This window comes from Cyprinodon variegatus, unplaced genomic scaffold, assembly GCF_000732505.1.
Source record: "Cyprinodon variegatus isolate N-32 unplaced genomic scaffold, C_variegatus-1.0 Scaffold1460, whole genome shotgun sequence".
NCBI lineage: Eukaryota > Metazoa > Chordata > Actinopteri > Cyprinodontiformes > Cyprinodontidae > Cyprinodon > Cyprinodon variegatus.
This window is the reverse complement of record NW_015151913.1, coordinates 126,170-138,278: the sequence shown is the minus strand read 5'-3', so window position 1 is coordinate 138,278 and position 12,109 is coordinate 126,170. Positions and strand designations below refer to the sequence as shown.

The window sequence follows — 12,109 nt, the reverse complement described above, 5'->3', positions numbered from 1 at the left end:
GTTCTGATCTCTAATTCCTGTTAAGAAAACTCACAAAAACAATAAAAGAAAATTACAGGTAAACTGGGTAAAATGAGCACATGGTCCTGAACAGCTGACAGACAATCAGAGAAAACAATGACAAGTATTTAACAGTTTTTATTTCTAAGCTTTTTGAATTAGTTTATATATGAGGAAAACTTGTTCCTATATGTTCAAATTCGTCAGAAAATTAAATTACTGAATTAAATGTAAACTTGATTTTGCTGTCTATAAAGACACAGGAGATCTTAAAGCAAATGCATCATAGGAAACCTTAAAGCAATGCCCATGCTGTTGATCTCTGACCTTTTCTGCGCCTCAGCCAAAGCGTCACCATCCAGGTGATTGAAAGATTATCAGATGGGCGAATCCAAGGCTGTTGTATCTAACAATAAAGTACGGACTTTTATGATTATTTAATGAACCAGTATGTGCTACTCTCTTTGAGCTTTTACTTTGAAAGCTGCAGCACCTTGATTTAAGATGTAATAACCCAGTTTAGGATGATAATATCCCAGTTACCATTTAATATTGTGAATTGTTTTGTCCTTGGCTCCCAGTCAGTAACAAGTGTCTTTGGTAATCTTCAACCTCGGTCTAGCCCAAGGACTTGGCCTTCTGGGAAGAAGATAGTAAAAGACAATCTGATATGAAATATGAACAGCCATTTTTTACTGTTGAATCATGTCATTCCTCTAACAGCCAGACTGCCTTTTCTGTCCCCATTCGTTTACTTATCCAAATCTGTTTAAGGCGCAGAAGGTTTTGAAATATTTGTTTCCTTCTGCTTTTATGAATCATTTAACAAAATTCTGTGAAAAATAAATGTATCAAAAAAGGTTTTGAGAGTTATTTACCTGTTTTAATTTAATCTTTTTATATTGTATTTTCAAGATTATGTACTTTCGTTTTTTCAGATTGAGTTTTATTTTCGTCTGTGGCGGCTTTCCTCTGGATGGAGAGTAGAAAACGCATGTTTATTGCTCGGCAGGGGATACAAGCAACAACATTCCTTTATGTTTCAAGTGAAGTGCTTGAAGTGAACTTAGACTTAGACAACTTTTATCATCATTTTGGCTACACAGAGTGTCAGGACAGGGCCTTAGATGATGTGTTTTTTGTTTTGTTTTTTTGTTTTTTTTCATTTCAAATTTTAATTTCCAAAATCAGTTCTTTGCTTGCAACAACAGTGGAACAGAATTCACTCCATAGTCTTTGTCTTTCTTTGCAAGTAGGCTATTTATAAAGCTAAATAGCTCTGTGTTGTGTAATGAAGGACTCCTTGCCTTTTTGCTGCTGCAGCAGGGAGAGGTTACTGCTCTGTTCTCTATGCCCTCCAGAACCGTGGTTAGGAATTTAACAAATGCACCCTGTGAGTTTCCACCTAAAGCCTGACTCTACTGGTGACTTGACTAATAATTGTTTATATCACTTTTTTCACTTAATTAAGGAAAACAGCCTGGACCACTGGTGGAGGTTCTTTATTGAACGGACTTCATCCTAACAGCAAATACTTTGAATCTAAATATCTCATCAAAACCCTGATTAGGCCCCGTTGGTTAGGAGATATAGACATAGATACAGTTGTGACTAAATACGAGTATAATAATCGGTCTGATAAGGAGTAAACAGATATCATTGCTAGTTTTAGCAATGCTGACATCACTGTTGTTTTAAAAACAGTTATTAAACTAAAGGGAGAGTAAAACAAATGTCAGCCTACTTTTGCAAGGGAAGAACCACTTCTTTAATACTTTTTCATATAGTTAATTCAGAAATGCTCTAAATGGAGTTACCCCTTCTGACTAGAAAAGAAACACAAACGAGATCAGCTTCTTATTAGAAGTGATGTGATGTCTGAACTCAAGTTTAAAATAAGATCCCAGTTTTAAAGATTAGCTGTAAGAACCACAAAGAATTTTTCTAAATAGTCAAAAAAATGAGTTTTCCATTAATATAGTGAAATCTGGCTGTTTTTTTTTAAAGGTTACTTTATACTTTAATACTTTAAGTAGTTTTTGGAGCACATACTTTTTCAATTTCACTTGAGTAAAGAGGTCAAGCTGATACTTCAACTTTTACCAGAGTGTTTTTAAACTGCAGTATCTATATTTCTACTTAAGTACCAAATGTGTGTACTTTTGACACCACTGGATAAAGTATAGATACTTAAAAAGTGTACTTTAGTCCAGTACTTGACATCTCTGTGGACAAAGAACAAGATGCAGAACTGTATAATATGATAAACAATTTGGCACTGATGAGACACTCCTAATTTGTGTTTAAGTGGGGGGGGGTTCTTGTTAGTTTGTTTATTTTGGTTCTACTTATCATGTATATATGGAGGCAACCTGGGTCTGCTTCTCCTGGTTTTCAGGTTATATGCTGATACTTGCCTGTTGTATATATATGATGGTTATAATAAAAAAAAAAGAAAAAGTCTGCTGCCACTCAGCTGTTGTGTCGCACAGGGCGTGGCCTCTGTGACCTCACCTGTCGCAGGTAAAGTTAAGTGCGACACAAACTGGCGGAAGTGAACGACTTGTGCTCAGAACAAAGACGCTCTCAGTTGGTGACTTTAGCTTCAGTTTGCCAAAATGTTCCAAGCGAAGCTTATTGCGCTCTGCTTCCTCCTCCAAACTGGGCTGACCCAGAACTGTGACTGGGACCAGTCCACGGATCCGAACCAGAACCTCGCCCCGGACGCTTTGAAAGCGGGAGCGCGCTACCTGGGCCACATCCAGGAGGTTTCTGATGCGGAGACCTGCCGGACCGCCTGCTGCCAGGACTCGGACTGTGACCTGGCTCTGATCGGGCTGCCCATGGACGGAGGGATGCAGTGTATGCTGGTGAGCTGCGGCGCCGAGGGCTGCAGCCTGCAGCGCAGCTCCCAGTTCCAGGTGTACCGAAAGAAAAGCCAGAACCAGGCCGAGCAGGAAGAGCCCGCAGGCGGGGACAAGATCCATGTCGTCCCGCTGATGGAGGCTGAGGAGCCGCAGAGCAACGCGACTAACAGCGGTGAGACAAGGGATTAAATTAATTAATTAATCAGTTTAGCAGCTTCCGATCAACATTATTGGCTGAGTTAATTATAAGTGACGCAGTTTAGTCTGATCAGGTGTTTTCCATCTATTCAACTACTTCCTGTTTGTCCTGCTGAGCCAAACTGACAGGCTGGGAAACCTTGTTTGGGTTCTGGTCTGAAATAAAGACTTAAACCACAAGAACCAGATGATTCGGATTAAATTAGGGCTGAAACTAACGATTATTCTGCAACTTAATCTGTCCGTTATTTTCTAGAATAATAGATTAATAATCGGATAGCAAAAAGTTCCTTTAAGAAGACCTTTTATGGAATTAAACCAGGTGAAACTAAAAGTTTTCCACCTGAGGAGTCCTGGATAGTACAGAAGAGGAAAACTGAAAGAATGAAAAGAAGTTAACTGATTTATAAACATTTTTATTTCAGTTTAATATGGGAGCAAAGTCAGATTTCTGACTTTTTAATCTCTGAATTCTGTCCCTGGTGATGTTATTTCATTAATGGAAGAGCAGAAGGTGATTAAAGTCTCTAAAACAAACATGGCTACAGCTTGATGCAAACATGTTTACCTATCAGAATTTAGTCAGAATTCTGAGATTAAAGTCCAAATTCTGAGATTAAAGTCAGAATTCTGACTATTTTCCCCCATATTGAAGTGAAATACTATTTAAAAATCAGCTAATTTTTTTTATTTTAACCCTAACCACAGACAATTTTTTTTATCTTAAGTGCAAAATGTCAAGATATTTTTCCTCACAAATTGGATATAATTACTTCTCTAAGTGGGTCACTCTGTCAGCTAAGGGCATGTTTTAGGGTCTTTAGACCCCAGTTACGATTAATCGATTGCTAAATTTGTTGACAATTATTTCAATAATCGATTAATCATGAGTAATCTGATTAATTGTTTCAGCTCTAGATGAAACTCAGCGCCCATCCAAAAGAAACAGACCCAGATCTCTCCTGTTATTGTATATTGTATAAGTATAAAAACAAAAAAAAAAACAGGCAGTTTACTTTTTTTTATAAACTATTTTATATAGTATAGAAGAATATACTAAGAAATATATGTATGCATGAGACAAAGTACATTAATACTTACTTTAGAAAATCAATGTGAACATTTTAGGGTTGGAAATTTGCATTGTGTTCTAAGCAGTTTTGAACTCCAGTAACACCTCAGTACCACCTGATCCACGATAACAATCTGCTTTTTTCTGCTCAGCTATACAGGTAGCTGATGACTCACTGCCAACTGTGGATTAGCTCAGGTCCGACTAGTTTCTCTGGTTCCTGGTAGTTCAGTTTTTCAGAACACCTGAGGCACAGGCACAGAGCTGACGACACCTCACAATGCCTTTGTGTTGATTCAGATTAGATTATCTGTTCAGCATGTGGGGGAGTGGGTTCCAGAGAGCCGTTGGTAAACAAAGCCTTCAGATGTGTCTGACCTCATTTCCTGCTTATATTCCCAAGAATTTAAGTTTTCCTTTTATGGATGAATCACCATGTGTGGTTTTCTTCCAACATGATTCCATGAAAGAATTAGATAACTTCCACTGGAAAGTTCTGAGTTTGATCGTTGACAGCAGATTCTGGAAAGATTTTGGGCCGGGTTGTTTTAAGGGCAGGTTTTTTTAGGTGTCTTTAAGCGGCTGTTCATAGTTTTCACATCAACAACCTAGTATTAGGTTTCCCTAAGGTCTAGGAATATATATGTTGCTCCATGGTTGGACTAACAAAAAGGCATTTGAGCCTTTTCATATCCTGGGTTTTATTCCCTTTTAACAGATCAAATCTCATGTAGCTGATATAAACCAACTGTACCAAGTCTAAGTTTGCAACAAATATGGTTATGCCTTTAGCCTCACAGACTAAGTTGGGTCAGGACGGGACCAAAAATGTTTAACTTTGAGGTTTCTGGACCCGGTTTTCTGCTTCAAAACCCAAAAAAGTAGATAAAGGAGTCATAACCTGGTATTTTATTAGTGCAATCCTTCTGAAATGTACTTTAAAATTTTTTTTTTTATTAAATATAGAAGGAAAAAAATGAAATGGAGCTCATTTAGACCCCTTTTCATACCTTTTTTCTTGGGAGGGTTTGTACAAGTATTGCTCTTGTGTAAACACATTCATGTGGATGTAACCTTAGCAACAATAGCAGGTAGCCAGGGTTTGTTTCCTGTTGTATTCGGACCGACGGTGGTGGATTTACACTGTATCCCTATCCAAACCGTGCATGGAAGCGGCCAGCAGTGAGAGAGGTCACTGTTCCGCTCTCAATTCGTGCTACTTGATAGAATTTTGGTGTTGTCAAACAGCAGCACCGCATGGAGAGAGCGGAGCAGTGATGTTTGAAGTTGAAAAAACTGAACCATTCTATTAAATTGGAGGTCTTCAAAACGGTGTCCGCGACCCCTAGGAGTCCACAGAGGTACTGAATGGGGTTTCGCAAAGGTTTCGGTTGATTAGACTTTATTTTTTTATATATATATACCGGTATATTCCCCCCTGCAAATTTTTTCCACTAATTGAAATGTCTTTAAATACACATTATCATGAATTCAACACACTGTAATAAACAGACAAATGGAGGCAGAAGATGTCTTTTCAGTCATCAATAATCCCAGGGAGAAATAACTTTGGTTGGATTACTCTATCTGTAATAGGGTGTCTATAGGATCATTTTGATATAACACAATTTCATACAATATATTTAATTAGGGGGTCCCTGCTCCATCACACCATCAGTTAAAGGGTCCTTTGCCTGGAAAACATCGAAGACCCCTGTATTAAATCGTATTGCGGCAAATAATCAGGTACTGGTTATGGTTGTGATGAAGGTCAAACAAGTGCAGGCAAGACAAAGCTTTTTTTTTTTCAGTTAAAATGGAATATAGAGGAAATAATGTTGATAAAGAATTAAATAAGAAATGCTTCGAAGATGTTTTAAGGTGGCTTTTTAAAAACGCCATTTTAATTTAGCCCTAGAAGGACTTTTGGTCTTCCTCCCTCACCTCCAGGACAGACCCCGGCCTGTCCCTGCCCACTCCCTAGCAAAAGTGCTTTCTGTGTGGGTAGAGCTACAAGGAGGTACCCCCGTTTCCTACCGTGATCTACTTTATAAGCGCTTTTGGGCTTTTCCAAAGTTGATGGAGTCTAAGCAGATTCAAAGGTTGTGCATAGAGAACTATTTAGCAGCCGTCTCTAATGTCACGTTTCCTCCGTGCTTTTATTTTGAAGTGCCGACAGTGAGACCTTGACTGGAAATGTTATGGGGTTGTTAAGGGGTAATGGCAGATCTAAACGAAGGGACCTGGGAGGCTGATTAATTTCTGAATATTGTGAAACAATCATTTGAGCCACTAAATCAGGTAAAAAGGCCCACTGGTATATCCAACGGCAGCACAGGAATTAAATGTGATGTTATGCAATAACTATATTCTAAAATAGCAGCGATAACATACGCTACTCATCGGCTGAAATTAAAAATGATTAAATGATAAATGATCTTTATAAACCAAATCGGCACTATTACCAGTTTTACCTGCACACATCAAATAGCACTGAAAAGTGGATCATTTTGATTCAGTTTGGAGCTTAATGGGGGGAGAGCGACCTTTGGAGGACCTAAATGATAATCTTTATCTCTGAAAAAAACAGTAGCACATTATCTTTTTTCTCTTATGTTTTTCTTTTCTTTTTACAAATGACAGTTTTCATGAAACCAACCCTAATTAAGCAATAACCATTACATTTTCTGAAGCTCCTTCTATTTGACAAATGCACCTTTACGCATTAGGTAAGAAGTCACAGGAGCAGCAGGTGAGTCCCTGATCGGAATAAAATGGGAATGGTGATAGCAGAGCAGGCTAACGTTGGCATCCTTCCAGTATTCATTGTAAAACAGGTGCAAAATCAAACTCGCTTGAATTTACGCTCTTTTGGGCATTTCTGGTTTGCTAAAAAGCTTGCAGGAAAAATAAAACAAGCCACATTCACACTCTGAAATTTTAGACTGGCTTTAATTGAGGTCCAACACCAACACACACATTTTAACATGAACAGGATTTCTGCAGGTCATTAAAAATTATTAAATTATAATTTTTTTTAACAAAGGCCTTAATTGGCATTAACATTTATTAAATGTTATTATTGTGGCATTTCAAATGCTTTATTAAACACACACACAATTTCGTCAGATATAGCTGGTTCCGTGTGTTTGTGGGGAATTGCTTTCGGTTAATTGTAAAGCCATATGTTTGAAAAAAAGAAGCTCAAGGCGGAGAAAAAAAATTAGAGAATGGGTAAATGCTAGCCTAGTAAACTAGCCCCACCCGCCAGCGGCCAAAATAATTTTTGCCTGTGAGTGGTCTAGCCTCCATCAATGCCCCAAGCCCTAGAACTGGCGGGCCAATCACAACGCAGGGATGTGTTTTGAATTTCTTGATGCAAAGCGGGCAGGGTTTTGAGGGCGGGATAACAAAGCTGCACGACGCTGGAGAAAGCACACCAAGAAAGATGGCTACATCTCTTGAACAGTTAAGAGTCAGTTCTGGAAGGATTAGACTTGGGGTTTTCGTTGAAACGTGAGCAGGAAGAGGCTCTATGCTCATTCATTTTTAAGAAGGACGTATTCTATGTTTTACCGACGAGCTGTTTGTTTACACCCCCCCACCAGCTTCCTGTAGCGCTTACTACATCACAATCAGTGGCGCTCATTGGTCAGTGCGTTGGCCAATAGGCACAGACATGGTTTGAAAGAAAACTGGTTGTTCTCAACAATCCCCGCACTGCTGCTTATGAGCAGGTTTCCCTGATCAACCCTCTCATTTTCCTGCTGATTTGTGTCCCGCATCCAAGAACCTGCAACTAAAAGCAAGCAGGACATGTACTTTATTAACATTATCTGCACTTTAGTGGGTGAGTTCAGATGTTAAAGGAAGTTGGACTTTCATTTTGACCCATAGTTTTAACACATTCAATAAATGGGGTGTTTTATACACACAACCAAGAAACCACGAGGTCTTTTTTGTTTTTGCTAAAATTTCTGTTTATTTGTGTAGAAATTAAGGTCAATTTACTCTCTGCTAGAACAAAGAAAAATGTTATCTTTAAGGGCATCAAGAACAAAAATAATCACTCATATTTTTTTGCAGTTTCTTTAGTGTGCTGGTCTACAAATAGTGTAAGACAGCAGAAATGTGACGCAGGTGTGTATACTGTGTGGACAAATGCTGCTGTGGGAGGAACCGCAGAGGGGGCCTGTGGGTTATCCACAAACATCCTGACCAGACAGACCTTAGACCTATTTGTGTTACTTCTGGTAAAATGACATGTTTTTCTGTTGAAGGAATATTTACAAACCTTAATGAGGAAGAAAGTTGGACTCAGTAGTTTTCCACACTCTTGTAGCTTACAGCAATGTCTTTGTTTGTCATCTCATTGCTAAATAGGTGAATTTTATCATGTAAGCACTAGTGATCAATCAGTTTGGGTTAGTAATCAGATCTCAACATGGAGGCTCATCTGTCAGCATCTAGTTGCGCCAATAGAAACAGTTCTGTCCTTTATAGTTAAACTCTTAATATATGAAATGTAAACTTAGTTTGCATATAAACATTGAACTGTTTGCATTCAACACTCAACATCAAACCTACAAGGTGGATGGAAGGGAAAACAAGTTTTTAGAGAGTAGTAAGAAACTAAGCTTATTTTGTTTCACTAAAAATGCCATCGTTGCCACTACTCATTTAATGACTGCATGTAGGAGTCAACATTTGGTCAGTTTGGTTTATGCTTAAAACTATATATATGACCATGGAAGCATGATAAACTGTATTGCATCGATAAATATAAAATTAGTTTTATATGGTAGTCAGTTATTCCTCACTATGACATGAGTGTATGTTTGGTAAAGATTAGATCAACCACGCTGTGAGGAGTAAAACCACAGAAACGTCAGAGATGTAGGGAGGGAACGCAATCAGCTGGTTCTCCTTTAAATAGAAAACTTTAAACCAATCTGTCTGTATGCTCTGGTCGAATCATCTCTGTAAATTGCCTTCAGATGACATGCTGTGAATCGACGCTATATATATAAACTGGTGTTACAGAGAGGGATCCTAAATCATCAGCTACTACAAGCATGTCTGACATTTACTGAGTAACCTGAGAAAAACACATTATTAACACCTAAAGAATTATAATGTCAAATTTGAGATGTATTATTATAGATTTCAGATGAAACTACGGAAATGGAGACAGGAGCTGCTGACTCAGATTTGGTAAATAAATTGCAACATATAACTGAAGTTATTTCAGCCCTTGACAGAAAAAACATTAATCAGAGTGAGAAGAAATTGGGATCGTATTTTCCCGACTTGCTGTATGAATCAGCCAATCAGAAACCGTCCCCTAAATATGATGGAAGTTGACAGTTTAGATCAGGGGTAATTAAAAATCAGCGGGGTCTGAATAAAGAAAATCAACACCCAGTAAAGGAACAGGGACATTTTTAATTATAATCCTTTACTTTAAACAGCATTTAACACTGAAATAAAATGCTGGTGTTTATGCATCCATGCTATATATTTACTTTTTAAATGAAAAATTAAAAACTGGAAAATTTTCTTTTTTTTTTCTTTTTTTTTTAATAAAGAACAATAATCATTCAGTTTGGTATATAGACAATTTCCTTATTCACACCTTTTCTAAAACACCTGAACTGACTGTTTTCGTTTTTTTTTCTTCTTCCTTTTATTTTATTTTTTTTGAATGGAGATAAAGCCATTCTAGAGCTCATATCGAGGTGCTTCTTGAGCCTAGATCAATATTTATTTTTGATTCTGTTCATGGTGAAGAATCCTGCTTCACAGCAGCAGGTTGAGTCAAACATACTCAAAATGTGCAGAGTCATCTTTGAGCACCATTTCACTTTTCTTTCAACAGTTCACCACAGTTCTTCCAGCAGTCCACACTTTCTCTGCTCTCTTTTTCTCATCATCATCTTCCTTCTCATCGCCCGACTTGCCGCAGGTTTGCCTGTTGTGTCTAAAAGTAGCAGCAGCAGCAAACCAGACTGACAGCAGCTCATTGGCTAATTTGTATCACGTGTAGCCTGGTCCCAGGGGCGCTGGAAGGCTTTACCATATTAACAGAAGAAGCGGCACACATTACGTTATCAGACAACATGCAGTAATTTATAAATGCTTTAAATAAGGTTGGGTCAGGATTAGCCAGCAGGTGGGTCTGGATCCAGATAGCGGTCCGCTAATCCATGACCTCTAGTTTAGATCAATTTATTCCTGCTGCAGGAAAGCCAAGAAATGAATACAAAGTGAGTTAATGACAATTATATTTAATTTTATGCGTTTAAAAAAAGGGGATTTAATTATATTCTTTTAAGAATTATATTTAATCTGTTTTTCATTTTTTACATTTCAATTTAATGGTACATTTGAAGCAACCTATGTCCCGGGTTAAGCTGACTTCAGCTCATCTCTTTCTCAGATCTTTGCCGTCTGCCAAAGAAGACTGGTCCATGTCGGGCTGCGTTCCCCCGGTTCTTCTACAATGTGACAAGTCAGAGCTGTAGCACCTTCATCTTCGGCGGCTGCGAGGCCAACGGCAACAACTTCGTGTCCCAGGGAGAGTGTGAGGCCACCTGCAGTGGAGTCACTGGTAAGCTTCTGTCACCGAGCTTCTGGTGGTCCGGTTTTCATGGTGGGTTCACTGGGAACAGCAACATTCAACTGGAGAAAACAAATGAATAGAAACCACACGAAGCAGTTAGTCAGGAAAATCAACTAAGTGGTCGGCAGGTATGAAAGCACTGAGGTAAATATAGATCCATACCAGTTGGAGGGTAGGAACATTTTGGTCCTGGGTCATACCAAAGATTCCATAAGATTCAAGTCGGACTGCAGGAGTGTTTGAGCAGGTCATCTGCAGGATTACAAGGGGAACTGCTAACAAAACATGAATTAGAAAACTAATGATATTTTTGGTTTTTGGATTTTGGTTCATCTCTGATTTATCTGAAAATGAAGAGGTTTTGAGATAAAACTGAAATCTTTATAGTTGAGTTATGAGTTTAAAGTTTTGCCTTGATGCCTAGATATGATGTTTGATTCCTGATAGCAGTCCAAGGTTTTAAATCTGGGGCTTGTCTGACCTCTTCCCGTTTGTTTGCATACTTTTTAAGTTTCTGTGTTTGTTTTTTGGATCATCAGAATGACCACACTCTGAAATCTGAGCGCAAACTGGGAGGGAACCGGTATGTGGTGCCGCTCCCAGTTCAGATAAGCAACAACAACAATCAGAGGGCGGGGCTGCAGAGAAAAGCTCATGCATTTATCCTGCAGAGAAAACAAGTTTTAAAGCTGCAATGAAATGTTAATGTTCACCTGCTCCTCTCCAGTAAATGTTTGATGCATCTCAGAAATGTTCCTCTAAGACAAAACAGAATAGTTGCTTTACAGGAACATATTTAGTGGGAACAAATCTGGGCTGCCAATATTTCATTTATAACTTGCTTATAAAGCATCTAGAACTTCATTGTAACCTGTTTTTTTTTTTTTTTTCAGGCTCAGTTCTTACTGAGGACCAGACTTCCTCCCCTCCCCCAGCGGCTCCCAAGGCTCCTCGGATGGCACCATTAGAGTCCGCCCCTCTAAAGAAGACTGGTAAATCCTCACAAACTCACTTACTGAAGCAATCTACCATGCATCCATGAAGCATCAGTGTTTGCCTCGGAAAAACAAACTGCCCAGCATAGCATTTTAGATTGTGATTTCTAGTTCTGTTTAACGGTGCATTCACATCAAATGTGCGTGCAGTGAGTGATTCCTAACGGTCTAAGATGGGAAGGATACATTTCAAGCGCCTATTTAGTGATCAGTACAAACCATATTCTTTGCCTCATGGGTAGCAATATATGATGGGGCACAGAATATGGTGTAACACTGTGAAGTAGAAGGAGGCATGTTTTTTATACATTTGTATCGTGAAAACCAATCAGGGACTAGATGTGGTGCTGAGCAT

General features: G+C 38.6%; 1 protein-coding gene across 1 annotated transcript in view; it reads left to right on the top strand.

The window, feature by feature from the left end:
- Nucleotides 1-2,540: 2,540 nt before the first annotated feature.
- The window catches only part of LOC107103484 (tissue factor pathway inhibitor-like), a 15,319-nt gene continuing 5,750 nt past the window's right edge, over nt 2,541-12,109 (top strand). Inside the window, exons 1-3 of the mRNA XM_015403205.1 lie at nt 2,541-3,039; nt 10,577-10,747; nt 11,653-11,751. Coding sequence (XP_015258691.1) covers nt 2,619-3,039; nt 10,577-10,747; nt 11,653-11,751 — 691 coding nt within the window. The 5' untranslated portion in view covers nt 2,541-2,618. The remainder of the gene's footprint in view (nt 3,040-10,576; nt 10,748-11,652; nt 11,752-12,109) is intronic.